Here is a 25,290-nt window from a genome sequence, read left to right as displayed (position 1 = left end):
ATAGCAAAACACTCACACACATGCACACACACAAACACCCACCCATCTGCCCGCAAACCCCCACAAAAAACAGCGAATTCAATCACCCAGACAACCACACACACACACACACACACACACACACACACACACATACACACCTTTGACTGACATAATTAATATTGTTCTATAGTACTGTACTCTACTGTACAGTAGCAATAACTGTAAATGAAGTCCTAAAAAACTATACAAGTAAGAGTAAATAAGTCATTTGGTAAAACCCTACTGGAGTAATTACTTTACAAATGATTTATATTTCCCTTTTTCATCTTTTATAAAGGAAAGTTTAAGTTACCTGGCAAGAAAAATGAGCCAACATGCTATTGCTGTTTCAGTAGCTGGCTAGCTCAAGCTAATTCATATCCTGAGTGTTACCTGTAAGCTGTAGTTGCACTTCGATATATTTAACACAGCAAGCGAGCATCGAATCTAGTGACCATTGAAGTGACATCTTAAGTTTAACACCGTGTTCATTTTATAAAACAAAATGATCTGGCGAGCTAGTCGAGCTCGCTCAGCTAGCTAATGGCAGTGGTTGATGAAATGTGATAGCTCTATGAATTTTGGCTAGCATAACCTACAGACCAGAACCACACGGTTTCCTTTCAAGGATTTAAAACTAAAGATAATTTATATGTTTGGCCAGTTGATATGTTACTTATTCACTATCTCGGACATTGCTGCCTTTGACCAAGAATTTGGTACCTGGGGTGCAGAATTTTAAAACAAAAACTGGCTCTTTTTGTGGGTGATTGTTACACAAAAGTAAAACTGTTAAGAAATTTCCAGGCACAATGGAGATCTGAATAAGAACTAGTGCCAAAAAGCATGAATTATGTGTGCTAACTGAGAGGATTGCACATTCCAGCTCTGATCTGACCTCCATCTTACTTGTTCCAATGGAATTTCTCACCCACCTCTACATCATCCTGTTCATAGGAAAATACCTTTAGGTTTTGAGTTTAACTAAACTGTAGGTTGGTTTGTCAGTGAAACAGGAGATTAAAAAACTGCGCTTTGTCGTTTATCTGAACTGGATTCCAAAAATTCCTCATTAAACAAGGCGACATATACACATCGTAAGAAGTGACTAAGCCAGATAGACGCACGCACACGTACGGCACACGTACGACACACGTACAGTTAGAAAGGAAACTCTTTAGGAGGGGAAGAATTTACTCAAAACAGAAAGGATTTTGTTTTTTAAATAATAATGATCTGTGGGAAAATACAGAGGAAATGACATTAAGATATTAATAAGTATTGGTCTTGTGTTTACATGTCCACCATTAAAGATAAAGTAATTTAAAGAAAGTACAAAGTGAAAGTTAACTGATATTAGAAATCAGGAAGTGTCTATAATTATACGCTTATGTCAAATAATGTACATCATTCAGTTCACTGGAAAAGTTAATACGGTTAAAGTTGCAGTAGTGGTGGAATTCATTTCTTTATCTGACTTCCTAATCCAAACAGATCCTTTGAGTTTGTATGAATTTTCGTGAGCTTGGTTTATTATTATCATTGAAAATGAATCAAGTCATTTTAAAGAATTGAGAACTTTGTGTTGAGTTTTTTGTGTCTGAATCATCAGAGTGTTTATTAAGTTTCTATACGGTTCTGACAAAAGTTCAAGACAAATTACAAATTTCCAGAAGTGCTGGTTTGGATACCTTATCGTTTCTATAGTAACAGCTAACTCACAGAGACTAAAATAAACAGGTTAAAAAAACATGCATTCTACTTTTAAACCTTGTACCAGTGAAGGCACATACAGTAAGTAAGAAGTTTCTATGATAGCTGTACTCAGGTCTGAATAAGTGTTGTGATATCACATGATGTGTCTTGGCCTTGATCTGCAAAAAATCTGACGTCATTCTGAAAAATGGTGAGCTGCTCAGGATATCCATCCTGCATATCAGAATACTTAGTTTGCCTGATTGCAGAATATGCAGAATCATGATCTCCTGAAAGGCACTGTATGCTGACTTGTTTATGGACTATAGCTCCTCCATTATGCACGAGTCAGCTTGTGGATTGGTGAAACTTGGTGGATTTGTAGCTTTGCTCAGAAGAGTGACATTGACTCTTCCTACAGAAACTTTTCTATATATATATATGACAAAAGAAGAAAGTAGCCAACTGCTAAAAAGGAACATCTAGCATTCCCGCAGTCATGTTTATCTTGATAGCTGGCACTCTTTGAGTTTCCACTGAAGAAGCAAATGCTCTCTATCTTTTTCTGATACTAGAGCTTATCAGTGAAAATGGCAGCTAAGAGGAAACATGCTACTCTGGAGTTGTCCTGTTTATCAGACTTGGCACATTTTTATGGTGTTTTGTGTGATTTATATGAATAAACATTTTATATTGTGTTTTAATTTTAGTCAAAAAACACAGTGAAAATTAATTTCAAGGTTGAGCCATGACCAGATAATTTGAATAAACCAGTCAATTTAATAAACCCTTATTCCCTTTAATGGATAAAATAGCTTTTTTCATGAACATCTTATCACTATTAAGCTATGGACAGAAATTAGCTTTTAGCCTTGTCTTGTAATATCTCCAGCTCTTCCTTCAGTATCTCCAGTAATCTATAGTTATACTTTTAATACACGGATCTTCCAGTTTAAAGAAACCTTTCCATTACTTCTCCTTCATGTACAGTTAATAGGAGAATCATACCACAAATGGTTCACCTTCAAATGATGTTCATCATCCACTTCCATTCTGTTAATTCACAACTAAAATATCATTGTTCTTAATCTATTTTGGTCCTGTGAACAGTTTAGAATACGTTCTAGCAGCTGGAATGCTCAATGCAACAATGAACGGCATTCCTCTAAATCTTTTTCCCTTCAGATATTTTGTCCCTGATTCTGATGACTAATGAGAACACTTGTACATAAGTATGTAAATAGTGTGGAGTTGATTTGTGTGAAAAAGATTTAAGAGCTAAAATCAGCTAAATCAGAGATGATATCAGATACTGATGTTAAACTTAATGAGGAAAAAGGATCTGCACAATGACTGATCCTGTTGTTTCTTACTATGGCATATATTTATATTGGATATAAAGACATTTTTTCACCCTCAATTAATTCCATTATAGATTTCCATATTATATTCTGGACAATCTGACGGTCATGACCTCGGTGGAAAAAAAAACACCTTTTATGTAAGATTCCGTGGAAACTGTTTAATAGCATCTGAGCAATGGAAATGTTTATATGAGGAGTAGAGACACGTCTGTAAAATTGTACTCAAGTATCTCAAATGCATTTATCATTTGTTTATTGAAAGTTTCCTAAAAAAAAGCCTTTTAATTGAGGCTTTAAAAAAACACTGCCACTGCCAATGCTTGATGATATTGCCTGTTTAATTCACTAAAAACTCTTACTATTTTGAATAGCTCATATTATATATCCTTGAATAGCGCATATTATATATCCTCTCATATAATATTAATATGAGAGGATAAGTAAGACTTCATGAAAGCTTGGGTAGATCTTTTTTTCTTCAGATCCAGATCCAGATGAGATGGGCAAAACAGAGTGTCCCTAGTGAACACTGAACTCTAACACCTGAGGCAGAAGAAAAGGTCTGAACCAAACACAAAACAAAAGACTCTTTTCTTTGCTCCATATAATGGCTTGCTGCAGAAACACGTCTTCTGCTTTTACCAGCAGAATACCTAAGCAACACCACAGAGTCTTGTGCCTGCAAGCTTCCTCGTGATGCTCAAAGCTGCATGATATGCAGAAGAGGACCGGCAATGTGACGCTGATCGCAACAAAGGCCCTACATATTTCAAATCATCTGAATAAGATGACCATGCTGCGGATCTTTCATGTGAAGAACGTCTGCTCAGAGGGCAAAAGTTTGGTAAGAGACAATACCTGGGTGTATAGGCTAGAGTGAAGCGTCTCTGGAGGACAATGCTGCGGTTCATCAGAAGTTTCCTGAAGAGCACAGGCGAGTTGCGTGGAGAGTTGCGTGGAGACAGTTTTGTGTTCGGGGATTCGCACGGTGAACCTCCTGAGGATCTCGGTTTCAGCTTGATAGCCTGGGCTGTGATTACAGGGCTGTCTTCTTCTTGTGTCCTACTCATGGTACCTAGTTTCTTTGATCTCCTCCAGACTGAACTAAACCCGATGGATATCCAAGATTTTCCCTGATCTTATCCTCAGAAACTCCAGGAAGCCTGCACAAGCTCCATGAGAGCTTGACAAAGTGTCAAACAGGAATTTAGTTGTTCTCCAGAGATCCCATGTCAGATTCAGGATGGTCTCACCTAACTCACAGGAGCTGCTGAGTAGTTATGACAGACACCCACATACACACACACACACGAATGTAGCTCATTGCCTACCATCCATTCCTGGTGCTATTTACATTAGAAGAGTTCACTCCCTCCCCCATGCCTAAATATGGCCAGATAAATTACTGGGAGGTTAGGCTGCATGAGTTGGGAGGCTGTGGTTGGAGAAAATTAGGGAGGAGAGATGGTGGACAAGATGAAGGGGTGGCTTGGCCTGGAAGCCCACAAAGGACTGCATGGTTGAAGTAAAAGGGAATCATTTCCTTTCTCAGCCTGTGTGTATATAAACATTAACCACCATCTCCCCCATTTCTGAAGGGCCTGTAGAACTGAACTTTCCAAACTGCTGGCATGTCTTAGGCCACAACACACACTTTCTCCCAGACTATGGTCTGCCTTGCCAGAGTGCTAGCAACAGACACGCAGTCATATGAGAGTGGAAAAAAAAGAAAGTAAAAAGCAGCTGTGGAGTCATAATGGAGTGATGTATGAGGCCTTCCTCAAGTATTTTACTATAAGATGCTGTTTTTCTAACATCCTATGTTATTTATTTGTTTACAACTACACTATAGTTACATTGTCCCCATTCCTATTCTTTATAATAGTAAGCCTTATATAGTAAATTATACACTATGCGAATAGGTGTATAGTCTAGATACCGGTCAGTAGGAAAGCAAATAACACAAGTTCGTTGCACTATACAGCGGCACATTTCGTAAAAATGATCAATTCCATGATGGATCTTAAATGATAGTAATATATGCAGCTATTTACAGGAACCTCCAAGGGACATTGACAATACAAATGAACAAACTGCTATCCTTGTAAAATGATATTATTATATTATTACACTAGATTTATCTCAGCTTTGGAACATTTCCGGTTTCCCTGAAGTATAAAGACAAGGTTACAAACACAGAAATTCCTTTTCTCATTCATTGCCAAAGAGCATTCTCAGAAAATAAACAGATGGTGCATTTTTGCCAGCAGTTGTAATATTCATAAAATCATAAACCCTATTGAAAATTCATTCATTCATTCATTTTCTACCGCTTATCCGAACTTCTCGGGTCACGGGGAGCCTGTGCCTATCTCAGGCGTCATTGGGCATCAAGGCAGGATACACCCTGGACGAAGTGCCAACCCATCGCAGGGCACACACACACTCTCATTCACTCACGCAATCACACACTACGGACAATTTTCCAGAGATGCCAATCAACCTACCATGCATGTCTTTGGACCGGGGAGGAAACCGGAGTACCCGGAGGAAACCCCCGAGGCACGGGGAGAACATGCAAACTCCACACACACAAGGCGGAGATGGGAATCAAACCCACAACGAAGCGAACGTGCTAACCACTAAGCCACCGTGCCCCCCTATTGAAAATATGTGATATAAATATCACTTATTAAGAATGTAATTCAAACAATACAGAGTAATCATGAAACATTCAGTAAATGTTAATTGTAATAATTTTGTCATTTAAATTTGGAAGTAGAAAATCATGCTTAAGTTAATTACGCAGGATAACATTTTTGCTCATTCTCGTTAGGGGCAATAATTCTGGAGCCCATCGTATATGTTAAAGCTATAGAATTTATTTTTTTTGAAAATATAATTCTTGAGTTAATTCCTTAGATGATTTGTGAGTCACCCTGATGATCGATGCCAAGGTTCATCACAATTCAGCTTTAGACACGAAAGAGGTGTGACGACAGAATGACAGACAGGATCCTTCAGATAGTAAATTAAAATGTAAAGAGAGCCAATTTAATATTATATTATAAGGAACACATGAATCATTGTTGAAGGAATCCTTGTAGGGTGCTCCTGATGGTCCAATAGTGACTTATGGGAAAGCATTGTGTTTTTGGTGATTTTGCTTGCCTTGGTGTGTATATTTATTTAGCTATGTTTTGTCTAGCGTGCTATAGTGGTCAGACGTTTCTGACGTGTTGCACAACAGAACACTCAGGTTACATATTTCAACACATGGAACATACAGGTGTGGGTAATAGAAATATTCAACATGCAAAAGTATGGAAAATAAACAAACTTGATTAAAATGTATTCCCTGTGCGTTATTTTAAATAGTCAGTAAAAGTGCCATAATATATAATAATAATAATATATAAAGCAAATGAGATATTTTGCTCTTAAATAGTTACTCAATATTACGACATACTGACATACAGAATTTATTTTTAATTCTTAAAAGACTTCTGTCATATTGAGAAAACCTAAGAAGATAATTATACCCTCAGAGTAAAGTGCAAATATCTGGGCCCCATTCCACATTACATGCTAATACTGTACTAAATATTTCAAACACCATGACTTATATTACTTATATTACTTATAGTACTTATAGTACCACATTGTGTGTTTTGAGATTGACTGTTTTTTTTTCTGAACTTGTTATAAATGTTTTTAATTAACATAAATAACTCAAGGTACACTGTGGCAATCAAAAATTTGCAGACCTCTGTACCTATTCATACACAGCTGTCATGTGAATGCCTGCCAAATCCAACCAGCAGATGGGGCTCCCAGAGAATATTCCCAGCCTTACATAAAGCGTACACTTACACCAGCTCTCTGTCTTGGCAGTGAGACACACACACACACACACACACATGCGTGCGCGCACACACACACACACACACACACAGGCACACACAAACACACACACCTTACATTAGGGAACAAATATTATTTTGGGCACTATTAACACTTTACTGTCTAAAGAGATAAGAGGTTCAGCATTTTCAATTTCATGGTTCACTGAAGCCTTTGTTTTCAAAAAAGTATAATTATAATCCAAATCCATTTTTCAGAATTTCTAGGAAATTTAATTTGATTAACAATGTCTGCACTCACTACATAACCATGTCACACATTTCATTTAGGTTTGATGACAATTTTATGTAATGTTGTAATACATGATTGCTGTTAATTTATTTCATTTTGTGGGTTAGTTCTTAGCTTCCTAAAGGTATTTTATGTGGAAACCTCTGATATGGAAACTTAGATAGAAACACAAATCATTCCTGCAATATATCTTATAATACATTCATTCATTCATTCATTTTCTACCGCTTATCCGAACTACCTCGGGTCACGGGGAGCCTGTGCCTATCTCAGGCGTCATCGGGCATCAAGGCAGGATACACACTGGACGGAGTGCCAACCCATCACAGGGCACACACACACTCATTCACTCACGCACTCACACACTACGGACAATTTTCCAGAGATGCCAATCAACCTACCATGCATGTCTTTGGACCGGGGGAGGAAACCGGAGTACCCGGAGGAAACCCCCGAGGCATGGGGAGAACATGCAAACTCCACACACACAAGGTGGAGGCGGGAATCGAACCCCCAACCCTGGAGGTGTGAGGCGAACGTGCTAACCACTAAGCCACCGTGCCCCCCATCTTATAATACATTTCTAAAATGAATTACATCTTATCCCTTTATTGAGGTCCAGGCCCATTTTTCCTGCCAATTCAGGATTTGGTATAAATTCCAAACCACATAATTAGCAATGTCCTCTTGACTCCTTCTGTCTTTTCACATTACGTAACCAAAATAAATGTGTACTATGAACAGAGTAGTGAAGCAACAGAGAACTCTGTCTGACTGGTTAGTGCAGCAAATACAACAGTTCAGTAGCCTGAACCAGGATTCTCAAGGCCATTGCTGTAGAAACACATTCTCTGTGGAGAGCCTTTTATTCACTATTCATCACAATGACAGAGGTTCAGTCATTATCAGTCCCAGGTTTCACACTACGGATGTACATGGTAAACTGAGCTATAGTTCGCTGCACCAGTTCACTGGAAAGTTTCAGCATTTCTTTCTGTTTTCTCAGGTTTAACCTGTCCATCTCTGTAATACATAATCCTAATAATTCTTTAGCAGCAATGAAATCCATACAACATCAGTGAGCTGGAAGAAAAGAGATTTGTTAAAGTTAAAACATTCAGGTTTGCATTGCTTTTCAGATGAGCACCAATGTATGAGTATTGTTTCTTCATACTTCGGTGTATGAGTCTTATTATCTACAGTAACTAGCACACCAGTACAGCATCCCTGACTATGGTGAAATCTGCGCTGTTTTCCTGCCTGTTAAATTGCCTTGGCAACCAGAGAGATATTTATTTAAGGTAAAAAAGAAGAGATCCTGATACTCAGTGACCTTCAGTGGCCTCAGGATATGCTTCAAAGACCTAGAAGGAAGTGAATGGCTCTTTTTGTGTCTGCTAACACTACAGGAAAACTGTGTCATGAATGCAGTTTATTCATTTCATCCAAAAGATTTGGCCTTTATAAATTGAGGACATAACTAAACTGTTATTACAGGTGCTATGTCTGAGACATATGGACATTTACAATCATTTCAAATATATTATTGTTTCATTGCAAGAATGAAAAACAAATTTGGGGCAATATTTTCCAATATTATTGGAAAACACTGCCCCCTTGTGAGAGATGTAGGTTAAATCGTTTAATATTTAATGCTTTTGAGAAAGCTTGTGTACCTCTAAACCCATTGCATCTCTCCCCATGTAGGCAGAGGCTGAAAAATAAATCAGACATAAAACTGTGCCATGACAAATTTGCTGCTGCGAGCAAAGCTTCTAATCAATCCATCTCAAGCCCTGGTTTCACAAACAGCATGTCAGTATCTCTAAAGAACATCGTGTTGACCGAAGTCAAACAGTGCCGCTGTGAGGGGACAAATGACACATTACTCATCATAGTGGATACACAACAACAACACCTTGGAAGACATATACAAGGAAAGATGGGTCTCTTTTTTTTGAATAAAGATGTTTTGAAAAGGTTGCCTACTGTATATTTTATGTGATTATTGTACCAGATACTCAAACACCTGTAAGAATACAAACTCTCTGCAAGTGTTGGATCACATTAAAGTCTTGTACGTCATTTTTACCTTAGAATTATTCACAGAAGCAAAAATGTTCAGTTATGTTTTTTAAAGGAAGCATCTTAAAGCAAGCTACCCATTTTCTAACATTAGAAGTGTAAAAAAAAAACATTAGGATCTTGATGATTGCAATATCTATAGGCTTAACTACTTCATGCTGGAAGTCCGCTTAGACTTTAATAAAGGGATAAAGTGCGATTAGAATGTGAGCGTGACCAATTAATAGACTCTTAAGCACAAAGACAGATATCTTTCCTTATTAATTGTGCTTCTCTACCTGTGGTGCAGTGATTGATCTAAAATAAACTATCAGAAACAGATGTTTTACATTTTTCCAGGTAGTGTGATATTTAACAGAATTCATGACTAACTACTTGTACTTTATCATCAGGGTTAAATGCTTTGCTTTCCTGTTGCCTGATGAGTTCTGCTCATCTTACAGTATGAGCATGGGTGTAAATTTCATTTAACAGTAGGGGGGGGACAATAAATATTAAATTTCTCATGAGCAATTTTTGAAGGGGACACAAACAAAACAGTCAATGGTAATTCAAAGTGCTTTACATAAAGAAACTATCTGGTTACTAACTAACTATCTTAAAAAACTATCATAAAAAAATAATCACAACAATAAAAACAAGGAAATAAAAAAAGGTTTAAAATTGTATTTAAAATTAATTAAGACACTTAATAACAATAGAAATTGATTCTACAAAAAAATACAGTGGGGTCAGTTCGGACGTAGCACAGTGCTCGTTTAGTAAATGCACAGCTAAACAATATGCTAATTGTGGCCGTTAATGTTAACATTATGCCACTTCGTCCCAAATCAAACAATGCATGGGAAACGGCTTCATCGTGTTAGTTGCAGTGCACTATACAACAAGCTATTGTAAACAAGTTAACGTCAACTAGATAAGTAATATATTAATCACTAATATAGCAGATCCATTGGATATTACATCGTTAATCAGCATTTTTGACGCAACTAATTTATGAATGAGTCTGCATCAACTACATTAAAGAGAATCGCTTTATTTAAAGTGAATAAAATACCCTACATATATATATATATATATATATATATATATATATATATATATATATATATATATATATATATATATATATACCCTACAATACAGTTCAACATGAATTGAGCCGCAGCCACACACCTGACTCGTGTGTGCAGAGTAGGTGAGATGAACTGGGAAAGCAGGCAGTGGGTCAAACCACTGTGAGGAAGGGGAGGGGGAACTGAACTGTTTCTAAATGCATTTTTTGCGTTTGTTTTTTTCTACTTACACAATTATTTAGGTATACATACATATATTATTCACAATAGAGAGTGCGATATTTTTTTTGGGGGGGGACACTCCCCGGGATTTACGCCCATGCTTATGAGGCAGGTATCCATGCTCTCTGTCTGTCTGTCTGTCTGTCTGTCTGTCTCCATTGGGACACCACCCACAGAGGAACCCATTTCATGAGTAAATGGTTGCATCTCTAGCAAGTTGGAACTTGTGCCCCTGTCTCTGAGAGGTGTGTCTTTGTGTTTGGTTTAGTTCCAGGTAGATAACTAAAACAGACTTCCTGGAACAGAGCAGCAAACATGATAGTGTCTGAAACCATCTGCCATGAGATTGATGGAATACATGGATGTGACTATGGTCATTTTAGATACCCTGGTTTCCAGTTTCTGAAACATGTGCTGTTCTCTTCAGCACTGATGAGTCTGGGGAACAGAGAGAGCAGAAGTGTCGAGATATAACAGTGTGAAAAATGAGCCAAAGCTTGACAGGGATAATGGGAAGCGAAAATGGAGGAAACCCCCAGTCTGGCCCCATTGTGCATGTTAGGACACTTCTCAAGAATCACATAGCATGTATTCACATGCCAGCAGGTCACAGATGACTCTGGAGATTGTGAGTGATTACTGTTCAATACTGTTCAACAGAACTCGTATTTATATCAGATACTACGCCATACAGTCACTTCTTCACTTAGGAACTGACATGCATGCACATAAGAAGGAATACAGGTGATTCCTATCACCTCTACAGGTAAAAGGGTCAGAAAAGAACAAAACATCAGAGGGAGGTCTCTACTATGAGTAAACATTACAGTTTGACAAGCTTCCAGTCTACCAAAATAGATATCAAGTGAAATGTTACGTTTTTCAGTATCTCAGTTTGTAAGACATACTTTGAAGTACAGTGCTAGACATGATATTACTAAAATACTGAAGCTTTTTTTATTCATTCATTCATTCATTCATTCATCTTCTACCGCTTATCCAAACTACATTGGGTCACGGGGAGCCTGTGCCTATCTCAGGCGTCATCGGGCATCAAGGCAGGATACACCCTGGACGGAGTGCCAACCCATCGCAGGGCACACACACACACACACTCACATTCACTCACGCACTCACACACTAGGGACAATTTTTCCAGAGATGCCAATCAACCTACCATGCATGTCTTTGGACCAGGGGAGGAAACCGGAGTACCCAGAGGAAACCCCCGAGGCACGGGGAGAACATGCAAACTCCACACACACAAGGTGGAGGCGGGAATCGAACCCCGACCCTAGAGGTGTGAGGCGAACATGCTAACCACTAAGCCAAGCTTTTTTTAATTTTACCTTATTTCTTGGAGTATGGGTTTTCTTTGATATTACTCCTCTTATTTGTGCTGGTACTTGTATTTCCCCTTAAGGGGATTAATAAAGGTAAATCTCGTCTCACCTCATCTCATCTCATCCTTTATTGCTCTTAAGGGTCAAACTGCTATGTCTGCTATCTACGCTACTCAAGCATACTGTACAGGCTTGGATCAAACACTGATCAGAGCTTATAAAGGAAATCAAACACAAAAGCATCACTAAATGGAAAAGAGTATTTTAAAGAAATCGAAGTATTCCTATATAAATAAATAAAAAGAAAATAATATAGTTAATATAGAATACATCTTCCAACACGCCGATGAAAAAAGATTCAATATCATTGTCAGATATATTTTGTATCTAACCATGTGGAGTTTAATTACATTTTAAAACACAAAGGCAAACAATTTAAAACCTTAAGAGCAAGTGCATAAAAAAGACAGCAAAATAAGTTAATATACAAAATGTATTTGAGTGATATTGGTGCTTGAATATGAAGTGAATCTAAATATTGCCCTTAACATGCATATGTTAAATACCAACCTAAATGTTTAATCTATTTACAAATGTAGTTATTTCCTACCTCTTTCCTCAGGCTGAGTTTCATTTATCCAAGAACCTACACACAGCTAAGTAAAATCCCCTTTTCCTACTAAATATTGACAAAATATAAGGAAATAAAATGAGCCATATTTGTGTATGTATTATGCATCCATCCATCTATTTTATGTACTGTTTATCCTGCACAGGGTCACAGGGAACCTGGAGTCTATCCCGGGATATCAAGGCACAAGGCAGGTAGCACCATGGGCACACACACACACACACACACACACACACACACACAGGATATATTGTACGATGTAAAAACTATACAGTTATACAGTTAACATCTCTCATAATGTGGCTTTGTGAAATATAATAATATATTATATATATAATATATTAATATAATATAAGTATAAGTATTAATATATAATATATAATAGAAGTATATATATATAATAAGTATATATATTCTAAATTCTATATCAAGTACCAGGTATACCAGAAATGCTGACAAAATATTGTAATGGTGAATATTTCCAGCTGTGTAAACTCCAACACTGCTATATTCTTTGTTTCTTCATACGTTACCCAGGTACACATACGTTACTGTATTTCAGCACAGATCTTTAGGTGAAGAAAGTGAGAAAGCATCTAATCATCAGTATCACACCAGGACACTACACCTTCAAGGCATCGTCAAACCCACCATGGAATTTCAAGCTCATTTACAAGCCATGAAAAGGTGAGAGGCGTTAGTTTCTCTGCTATATTCCTCAAAGCGCAAGACTGAGAGCAAAGAATATGTTGTTTTATACTACAGTGATACTGAGGAAACGTTCACGTCATGCCCTTGGAAATCAAAATTCACCACTAGCTACAAGTCGCTATCGGTTTGACAAATACGGCTAATTTGAGTTTGGATTGCCGCTAGCCGGTGCTTTATATAAGCCTCCTGGGCTATTCCTTCACTAAGCAGGATGTCTGGCATGCTGTTGATTCATTATATCTGCCTGTTCCCAGAGGCTCTGGGAGACATCCGAGACAATTTGCTATCCATATTCCTGTCTGCACCATGTGGTTATGCTTGTACAGTGTCAACTGCCACCAATCAAGATGGATTACAAAGTATAATAGCAAGGACATCAGATTTCTAGTTCTCATAATTGCTTATCAGGAAGCAATCGATTTAATAATTTAAAAATATCATAATATTACATATATATGTTTCTTCCTGATAGAGGGAACGATTTCAGTGTAATAAGCTTGTGCATTACTCATGGTTTAGCCAGATCCTCAAGGGGTCCATATTCCTGTATAAATGCACTACATGGGATTTAAAATTATAGATTTGCCTGAAAGGAAGTGTCCAATGCATAAGCCTCTGTTTCTGATCATTTTGTCAAAGATTTAGATCTTGTTAAAGAGTCATTTGTCAATCAACTGCTCTCAAACCCTTCAGATAAGACACACTACATCCTCACTACAACACTACTAATATGACAACCTTTACTAGTACTGCAACCACTACTACAACTAAGACAACCATTACAACTGACTACTACTACTACTACTACTACCATAACCATACCGAAACACTACAATAACACCGACTACAATTCTGTGGTCCCTAAGATTTCCATATGTGCATTTAATAAGTTTTAAAAAGTCCACAAAATGCACATGTACCATTTGGTGTTAAACCACAGAGTGAATAGTAAGCCCAGAGTAATCTACACTAAAACATCATCAAACACATACAGTAGCTGATATGACTCGGGTAAGTCTTATTTACCCACATAGAATAACACACAAACTTCATTTGTCAGATCAAACGCAGTTCAAAACAGTATTCACTCAGTGTCATCTCAGGTTCTAAGTCCCGTCATGATTTATAAATGTCCATCACAACAGTCCATCACATGCAAGAAAAGATTATAGGATTATAGAATATACACATTCTAAAAGATAATAGGAGGTAGTAGGACAAGCTGTATGATGTATGTGGTAAGAAAGATGAAGTGGCAAGCTGATCGTTTGATAGCAGGGTGCAGCTGGCCCATTAAATAAGCTTGATCAGTTATTAAGCCGAACAGTAATGGATGATTATGCAACCAATTCTGCCATTCTAGTCTTGGCTGTTTATCAGAGAGTCTGTAAAACAACAACAAAAAAAAGATGAGAAGTATCTTTTCAAATACAAGGCAATGGCTGATATGTTACATAATGCAGAAGAGGAAAAGGAAATGTTTTGCAGTACTTGAGTGGGGGGGTGTGTGTGGTGAAAATGTTCAGATGATTATCTTCATTGCAGCTTATATCAGTAACAATCTGAAACACTGGTAAGAGATGCTTCTTCTGTATTTTCTGTCTCCAAGCAGCCAGTACAATATTGTATCTTCCAGATTTACAATAAAGTGGCCTTTGATTATTCTATTATGGCTCAGGTGCAGAAAATACTTTTTATGGAAGGAAAGACGTGAATGATTCATGTGAAAGCCTCTGGGCAACGTCATAAAAGTGTTGAAAGTAGATCATAGACCTGAATGCATAATAAAACAATATTGGTAAGAATAAGGATGCATATATAATTTGGGGTGTTTATTTATTTATACTGACCCCTTAATAGGAAAACCTGAACACCCATTCATGGAACTATTCAATCAGCTAATCATGTAGCAGCACAAACGTTCAATGCATAAAATTATGCAAATAGGTCAAAAGCTTTAGTTTATATCAATATTCAAATCAGTCATCATGGGGAAAAATGTGATCTCAAGCATGTTCTGTGACTAGAGAACCTATTGTTCCTAATAAATTGACCAGTGAGTGTAAGCTGGAGTGTAACCTGCGCTTATGACTTTGTTTTTAAAGCTGTGGAAACTACTTCATTTATCCCAAATCATAAAAATAAATGAATAAAGAACAGCAGTGTAGAAAACTAATAAGAATGACTGTGCTTGTTTACAGAGCAAAATGTTCTCTCAGTCTGTTGAATGTTTTGCACAGATAAACAAAAGACGAGCTCATGTGCGTGAGCTAAGAACGTGGGGAACATTAAAGAATGCACCAAATGGAATGAAGGAAGAGAATGTTGCCTTACATTATTCATTTAGAAATATGAAATGTACAAAAGATTTTCTTTATATATACTGAATACTGAGGTACACTGTACTAACACACAAACATCTCTCATAGTGTGGCTTTGTGAAATGCTGGAAATGTGAGATTGTGTAAAGTTCATCAGTCATGTTTCAAAACCTTTTGTGCCCTGAGAAGCAGGATTAAGCTGAAAGTGGAACAAATCCTGCTTGAGCATGTAAGAAAGACCTAAAAAAAAAAAGCCAAATAAAAAAGTTCCTCTGTAACCATTATATAAAAGTTTAATTAACAATCCACATCTATGAGATTTAATATAGTTGGCTCAGAGTTGGATAAAGTTATTAAAAAGAAGGTGAGATCCATTAAAGGTTAAAAGAGACATCATGATAATATATGGTCTAGCTGTTAATGAAGTGTGACTGGGGTCTGCGATAAAGCCATTTCCTCTCAGTACGCTTGAGGAATCTGTACAAACGCCTGTATTCCCACCTTCGCATTAACGCTCATTCACAACATGACAGTACTCGAGAGCAAAATATGAATCTGCTTCAACTGCTTGAAAACAAACTCTCATTCTTTAGCCCTTATTTACACACCCAAAATTACCCTCATATGCATCTAATCTACATGACATGTATTCCGATTATCGCACATGCTGTGAAAGTGAGACAGTAACAGAAATAAACCCAAAGGCCTACAGTCAGATTCAACAAAAATATCAATCCAGGTTGCTGAAGATAATAATGTTCTTTTTGATATCCTGAAAATTAGCATAGAAGATTAGCTTCAAATGATGGCTTGTCTTTTCTTTTTACTGAAATGATTATATGATATACTGTATGCAACGAACATCATAGTTATGCATATACCTGTAACAAAAAAAACGCTGTTAGGGAAAAAACATCTCTGATGCTCGAAGAACAAAAAGACACAATCATATCCAGCCTAAGTTTAAAGTTTACTGGCTCAAATCTCGGCATGCACATGCTCAGGGTTTTCAATATTACATGATGATATTGCTATTGATATTGATGTTAGGGCTGGAGATTAACCCTTGTATGTTGTTCGGGTCTGTGGGACCCATATTCATAAACATCAATAGTTTTGAAAAACTTTTCTTCCTTGTAAATTTGTTGATTTTTTCCCACTCATAACTTGATTAAATTTGATTTTCTTTTTTTATTACATTTTATCAAAAAAACAACAAAAAAGAGTAGCACTTTAATTAAAAAATGTAGGTAAAGGGCAAATATTAACCATATATGCTGTTTATATTGCTTGTAATTGGGATGAAGTAAACATCTGTAGAGTATTTTAACATAAAATTTTTGATTGTGTTGAATTAAAAACCCAAAAATTCGGTGGGTCCACCAGACCCACGAACACTGGCTGAGTAACAAAAATACGAACATCATACAAGGGTTAAGCATGATTCAGGTGTTGATAAAGTGTCAAATTCCCACTAGCTCACACAACAACAAAACAAAAAAAAGGTGAGAAGTATCTTTTCAAATACAGAGCAATGGCTGATATGTTACAGTACATAACGCAGAAGAGGAAAAGGAAATGTTTTGCAGTTCTGGGGTTTGGGGGATGATCAGATTATTAAATGTTCAGATGATTATCTTCATTGCAACTTATATCAGTAACAATCTGAAACACTGGTAAGAGATGCTTCTTCTGCATTTTCTGTCTCCAAGCAGCCAGTACAATATTGTATCTTCCAGATTTACAATAAAGTGGCCTTTGACTATTCTAAAAGTACTGAAAGTAGATCGCAGAATTAAGCATGATTCAGGTGTTGATAAAGTGTCAAATTCCCACTTGCTCACACAACCTAATGGGAGATGGTTGATTATAGAGATACAGCTAAGAGTCTGTTAGACTTTGTGTATGTTCGTAATGTAATCAGATCTGGCTGTACACAACATAATAAAGGCCAACAACTCAAAACATCTAAACATAATCTCTCTCATTTTTTGATCAGGTGATCATGTTTAAAAGCAGGTAACATACAACTGCCCAACGACATTACAATACAAATTTGTATTATTAATAAAATAATGATATAATATTCATAGCATGTCACATGCTTTATGGCTTCTTTCATTCTCACGACACAGATAAGAAACAAACACAGCGTGCAGTAGATAGGAAACTGGAGATTGATGCCATTTCAGTTTGTTTTGGCTTTGTCACTAAAAAGGGCTGTGATTTAAAAATATAGGCTCTCGGCTTTCTTATTTATACCACTGTATTATTGCAAAACCATTTGTCAAATGTAATCATTCACGAAACATATTTAGCACTTGCTTTCAAATCTGATTTGACTGCAATTTGCAAAGAAAAGAACATAATATTTATCTGCATATGAAATTTAATCTGCAATTTTCTTTAGTTCTTCAGTGTTATCATCATACTTACATACACAATGCTACAAGAGGCACTATAATACCAAATAGTGGTATAATTTTTTACATAAATCTCATATCTAATATATTTAATTTATTTATATGTTGTTCCATGAAGCTCTTGATTTAATCAAATCGATCAGTCTTTCTTTGTTTAGCACATAGTGAAACTAGTGACCCTAGAGGCATGTGTTTCTCATAAATAGAACAATAAACAAAACAATATTATTATCATCTGGAAGATGATATTTTCATATCTTACAAACTTAATGCATATTTTAATCAGTGACCGGCTTTGACTTTGTTTTCCTGGAAAACAGATGGCCTCCATTGCAACATCACCTGCACCTAATCTTCAATATATTTATTTTGTAGAGAGAATTTAGTAAAGTGGACAAATGCAAATTTTAGGATGAGAAAAGGGTCGTGGCGTAGCGGGAGACCCGTGCAAGCTGCCTTTCTGAAAATGTGAGTACCTCATGTGGTGCTGTAGTTCAATATGTTATAGGATGGATGACAGCAGGGAACCAGGAGGCTCCGGCTTCTACTGGGGATCTTTCTAAAAAGAGCCGAGTTGTACAACATAACAGGGGAAATGTGAGGAGAAACTGCCAACCCAACGCTCCCAAAATTCTGAGAATTTTTGTTTGGTTTGGTTTCTGACACAAAGTAAAGAATTTTTAAAATATACATTAATTAACAAACAACACATGGATGTACATATGCCTCCTGTGACATACAGACATTACACAATATTAACTCAGACAAATAGTGCATACTGTATTTTAGACTTAGTCTTGAATGAGCTCGTTGATGATGCCTCATGCATATGCTGAATGACCTCAAATTATTTTCTGCACCTTTTATATGTGAACTGAGTCATCTAGTGTGGGGGATATAAATGTCACAAGACTGTAGGAATTCAGTATTAATATATTAAAAATAAGAAAGTACATAAATATATGAAGATAGAGCACTGTGAGTCATGTTCATACACCTACCTCTGTCTCTCTGTGATTCAATGCTATTCAAAACTCAATGCCAAACAATCAGCAGTGGCAGCTTTTATCAGACACTTGGAAAATGGAAATGTGCATAACCTGGGTTTAATGGCAAAAATAAAAGGAATTCACCTTTGCATAGTACGGTGAAAGTGTTTCCACGGCGATAAACAACAAGACTGGCAAAGCTAAGTGGCCAAGGTTGGCACACGTTTCTATTATGCTCCCTCTCCTTTACATTATTATCTTGTAATGTTCCAATATTGTCTCAGTCTGTTATGATCACTAAGTCCCTAGTCACATTGTTTGTGTCCAGCTGGAATACCTGAAATACCCCATAAGGGTAGTAAATAGTACTTTTCCTTGTTTCTGTTAAAGGTACTTTTGAACACTTAATATGTATGTTTTTAAATACAAATAAATGCCAGCGGTCTCATGCACACATCCATGAACAGTATGATGTGCAGTCAAATGCTTTCGAAGGCTAAAAAAAGATGTATAAAAATAGATAGAATAGACAGTAAAAAATAGACACTAAAAATTGGAAACATGATTTTAAAAATGGATTAAGGGCCATTTTTTATGCATAATGCAAAAGATGGACTCAACTTCAGAATCAATAACAAAAGAACCATTCTGAGAAAAGTGCTAATTCAACATTTTTTGGGGGGGAAATCTAGATGTATCATCCTAAGTGCATGATAAAAGAAAAGAATAGAAGTGCAAACCTCTCAGGCAATTTGAGGCAACGATGGAACACTGTAATAGGTCATGTGGATTTATCTGGTGAACTTATTTACACGTTTAAACTAAAACGTGAAGAAACAAAAAAAAAAAACAAACAAAAAAAAAAACACAACAACAACAGAGTTTTAAGCCAGTGCGATGTAGTTCATTCAAGAGTTGGTGTAAAGCGTTGTAAGCATGGGGCACTGCAGAATTTACCGTTTGTGTAGAGATGATGGCCAGGACATTCGTGGCTTTTTGAGTCCGGGCCGGTGATTCTCCACAGTTTTGTTTCGAGCCAAGTAGCGCTCGGTGTCTGAGTGATAGCGCTGTTTGATGCGGATGTGAGTCCGCGGTTGTCTCCACAAATGTTTGGGTGGTTTGGCAAAACCTGCGCCTTCCCTAGTGAGCGCCGCGCACTCCATGCTCTCCTTACTGTAACGCGCACACTATCCAATCTATACTATATTATTTATAGAGACACCCGACGGAGCTGTTCACATGCGGCAGGTGCTGAAAGACGGAAGAAAAGTTCCCCGAAACAAAAGTCAAAGCTGATCTGCAAACAATCACAGTGCGGCGAATTTCTATCCGCACACAAGTCGTTTAACAACTAACCCGACCAGACTATTATAATGTCCGAGTAAACCGAGCTGACTCAATCCATGCTTCAGTTCTGCTCAAAGCTCCAGTGAGTCCTCCGATCTCTCAGATGAGTAAGAAGTGGAGAAACTGAATCAGTGCAATCAAACTGATGCCCAGCCTGTATTACATCACCACAGGCACTAACCCCCGATTCTGTGTGTGTTTATATCGACAGACATCAAAAGCAAAGCAGAGTGAATGTATGAGGTCTCTGTATATATATATATACACGATATAGAGGAAATGAAAGAGACCAAATATATTTATGGAGGTATAAATAAATTATTCAAAACAACCATTTGGCCTGAGAATGTAGTTCACCAATGTCATCCTGATAATTATATATACATAATTACATTGCACAGACACAATACATATTGTGCTCCTCTTAAAAAAGGTCAAGGTAATCTAGAACCTTCTTTGGTTGCCAATTGAAACTTTTGATTTATGATTCTTTTATAATTTTTGTTCATTGCCAAAACAAGCAGAATAATCATTCTACTATTAGGAAAGATCCAGTAATCAAAAGTTTCTTTATGAAACCAAAAATGGTTCTTTGTGAGAACCTCTATAATATCTGTGAAACCTTTCCACTGCAAATGGTGACGGTTTTATAGAAAAGATTCTTTAGACTTAATGTTATTTATGGCTGAAGGAAGTTAGAGCCATTTGCTGAAAGGTTCTTTAGCAAACCAAAATAATTCTTGTATGACATTTCTGTAAAAACCCCTTTGTGGTTCTTCCTGGCACCTTGTTTTAAATGTGTAGTCTCCAAAAAAGGTTCTACTTTCCTGATAGGGAAACACTCTGTAGGGGTCTACACAGACCTATCTTCTGTCTTTAGCAGTAAGCCAGCAGATTAGATAAGCAGATAAGGCTTTACATAAATGTTATATTATTATATACTAAAAACATGTAAAATGTATTCTTTTGTAATAAAAAAATCTAAAAACCCATGGAACAAATAAAATAATGAATACAGAAAACCATTAAATATACAATGTTTGATTTATGCCTAACTACAATTTCAGTCATTGGATATGGATTGATGCTCTTGCTTTACACTTTAATGCTACTAAATACTAAACATGAACAACTACACATTAAGTGAGAGTAAGAAAAGCACTTGAGAGCCAGAACCACCCTGTAAACTGTCTTGCTGACCTTTCTCCCACTTAATCTCCCTGCCATTTGATCCGACAAGCAATTAACATTCATTTGTGTGTGGGGGGGAGTTACAGTATGAGAGCAGCTGCAAAACAAGCAATTCAGGCTTCCTGTTGTGTGTTCTGATCCGGTATCTGCATCTTAGACATCCACTAGCCTTTGACAGACAAGATTCATATACAAATATCCCATAATCTCCACCAGAGGGAAAGATAGCAGACATGACCTTACTGCTATTCGGCTGATATCACAATCTAGCACTGAACTTGGTACAGAAAGGAATAACAGTATAGAAGAATAAGTGGACATAAATGCTCATGTAATTACATTTAGAGTTGACAAAGAGTTAAAAGAAGTCAAATACAAGTCAAAAACACGTAGGCCTGCTAATAATATTAACTAAATGTGTCATTGAAAACATCAGGAATAAACAGATTGATCAATTAAATCCAATTAATATTGATTACTTACTCAAAATGAAAAAAAAAATGGATTCAATAGGGGCTCTTGGAATCTGTTTTATTGTGACCATAATAAAACAAAAAAAAAAAATAAAAAAAATAATTTTATATATAAATAATTTATATATATATTTTTTTTACATTATATATATATATATATATATATATATATATATATATATATATATATATATATATATATATATATATATACCTAGCTCTGTGTAATGATTGTGAAGACCTTAATTCATTCATTTATTTAGGGGCTTGTTCAGTTTTTAAGATTAAGATTTTCACTCCTTTCTCTGGTGGAGGCTTTCAGAGCCTCTAAAGGATAACCTTCAGAATAACATCTAGTCCCCTAACCTAAAGAAAAAACTATACATTCAAAGCTACAACCATAATAAGCTAAACACCATAATGTCTAGTAAGATTGACAATTACTGACCTTTGGTTAGTGTCTGAGATTTGTGTCTCAAGGTTGGCCAAGGCAGATTTGTACAGGGCCTCGAGGTCCAGCAGCTTCTTGGTGTCCAGTATAGAGTGACGTCGTGAGAGTGGAGGCAGCAGTAGTGGCCCTGAGAACCTTCGGCGCACAGCATAGCTTGACTTGGTCCCTGACTCTGGTACACAAAAACCCAGAGAATCACGGCGCCTCTGTGGATGTGAACAACATACATTCAGAAATGAGGACTAGATCTTGATTCCTGTGCTTGTAATTAACCAAACACAAACCTCATGTCAAGTTATTGTTCTTAATATAATGTCAGCCATTTCTGATTGATCATATGGTGTAGTGTTAATGGTGAAAGGACTGGGTTTATTGTGCAAAATATCTGTTTGATAATATTAAACATTCTAGTTTATTATTATTTCTATAGTAACAACTAATTTACAGATATCCATGTAATCTAAGCCAAATAATAATCACCAAATAATATCAGGATAAAATGTGTTTTTATTTAACAAAAAACAACATATAATCAGTGATATCATGCAGCTTTCATTAAGGATATGTTTATTTTTATTTATATAAGTATTTTTATTTATGGACGTCTCCAGTGCCAGTGCTTTGAAACATTAAGAATGTTGTCTTCCATCAGGCCAGTCATGGAGGTCTATGTATATTTACATTTAGTAGTTATGAAAAACACAGAAAAAAAAATTCCTCAATTTCTTTCTTGGACAGTTTTCTAATAATGCGACCCTGAAACCTTCTTGATAGTTAAACTCTCTGTTATAGGCTTCTATTTACACTAGAACCATATGAATTCCCCCAGAGGAACAAACCACAGGAACCTTTTAAGAATGTTGTGTACTGTAGATATACACATGAATAAACTAATCTGCATGAATACGATTACATAGGAAAAACATATGGTGGTAAATATTAGGAGCAGCATATGACATCCAACTAAATCCAACTGGTTCTCAAATGGCACAGCAGAGTGGAGCTCATCCAAGAGTGTCCAAGGAGCTCATGCATGAAGAATAGGGCAGATAGCACCTGCCTCTGTGTATGTGAAGGGCAGTTCCGTGTCTTGAAGGAAGCACATGCTTGCCCCACCCTTGCTGGTTTATAGCTGTCGTGTTATAAGAGTTGGTGGGAACTGACCAAATTGGGGAGCAAATGGAAATGGCACTTTTCCCTTAATCTTGCTCATAGATATTTTTGTCAATGAGATCAGGTTGGAAAAATGTCTTTAAATCAGACATATAGAAGGATAACAAATTAAAAGCAAAGCTAGTAGGTTCACATCCTGCCAGCAAAATGACTCAAATCAGGAATTTTGCTTCAAAAATATTCCTCAGAGAGACATGTCACTACAGATTATTGCAAAGTTCATAGGAGATTTTAGACTGATATGCTAGACAGTTTTCTCCACAACCTTAATCAAAATACCAATCCAGGGAATATCTTCAATAATGGCATATATCCTTCCATTGCGGTTCAGGAGACATGTACATTCAACACCAAACATATAGAAGCTGTTCTGATAGTTGGTGATAGATCAAAACATCTCAATAATACACTTCAGGGTGATTTTTTATTTTATTTTTAAATTTAAATTTATTTTTATTTTCTCTCTCTCTCTCTCTCTCTCTCTCTCTCTCTCTCTCTCTCTCTCTAACATTCTTTTCCACATTGTGTTGCCTCTGTGAGCCTGACAGATGTCAGACTATTAGGAAAGTGTTAGAGCTACATTAGAAACAGAAATTTATAAAAAAACACAAGATTCTTTTCTTTAGAAGAGACAAAAGTAAATTTCACGCTGCCATTCCCGATTAGCAAGGCACTTCGATCATTGATTATCTGGCATCAATTATCTGTCATCTTGATCACATACTGTAAATTCTGTCTGTTGTGTTAGTAACTAATTAAAAAGAAAGAAAAGTTGAACCTGTTGTCACGTGCAAAGCAAGGAGTGTAACAATATTTTGGGTACAGCTGGTATGTTGACATGTAAGCCTAGAGGAGAGATCTGAACAGACTATGGTTGTTGTCAACCAAAACTAAGGTTGGCTTTATGACAATCTTTGGAGACCGGTTCTTTAGTGCAAGTCAGTATGTTGAAACGCGTGATTCACTGTCAGAGAATAAATGCCTTATTCAGGCAATTCATTTACTGCAACTGAAAGGAAACAGAAATGGTCTTCCACGTTCAGTTCAAGTGTATGATGTTCTGTTCCTAACAGATATACTTCAATCTTGAGGCTCTTTCCATATCATCAGAATTCAACAACATTTACAAAAGAAACTGCCTTGCAATAACACTATTCATTCATTCATTCATTCATTCATTCATTCATCCATTCATTCTTAGTAAATCTTAGTAGCTTTGTCAGGGTCAAAATGTAAGATGGTTTAAAATTAGGCTACTAGTTGTTTATTATTTGTGAACTAGAGTCCACTAAAGGTGTTAGTACATACAGTACTTCAGAAATAGGCACATCCATTTAGTGGAATAATGGAAGGAGAACAATTGAAATGACCATGCAAACCTAAAAGCATAATGCAGGCACAAGGTCAGGTGATCAGCAAACAGAATAAAGGCAGAGACAGAGCTTTCAGGAAGGATCAATAGCATCAGCAATGAAAACCAGAAGTGAGCTATCACAATGTCTGAAAAAATGACTGATGTGTACTGCCAATGCCACACAGTACCATTTGTTTAATGTAATGCAATGAACGCCAAGCATGGAAATTGACATTACTTATATTCCTCCAGCAGTGTGTCCACA

General features: G+C 36.6%; 1 protein-coding gene across 6 annotated transcripts in view; it reads right to left on the bottom strand.

Annotated features, from left to right (window-relative positions):
* The window catches only part of pde4cb (phosphodiesterase 4C, cAMP-specific b), a 65,758-nt gene that overhangs the window by 31,722 nt on the left and 8,746 nt on the right, over positions 1-25,290 (bottom strand). For 2 of the 6 annotated variants that reach the window (XM_060877763.1, XM_060877785.1), the window contains exon 3: positions 22,496-22,704. In XM_060877763.1, the coding sequence (XP_060733746.1) occupies positions 22,496-22,704 (209 nt within the window). Of the gene's footprint in view, positions 1-3,938; positions 4,348-19,993; positions 20,413-22,495; positions 22,705-25,290 lie in introns of those variants that run through there. The other 4 variants (XM_060877778.1, XM_060877799.1, XM_060877770.1 and 1 more) reach the window with 4 other exon arrangements.

This window comes from Tachysurus vachellii, chromosome 1 (genome assembly GCF_030014155.1).
Source record: "Tachysurus vachellii isolate PV-2020 chromosome 1, HZAU_Pvac_v1, whole genome shotgun sequence".
Taxonomy (NCBI): Eukaryota; Metazoa; Chordata; class Actinopteri; order Siluriformes; family Bagridae; genus Tachysurus; species Tachysurus vachellii.
Note: the sequence above shows the minus strand (reverse complement) of the source record. Positions and strands in the feature narration are given on the sequence as shown.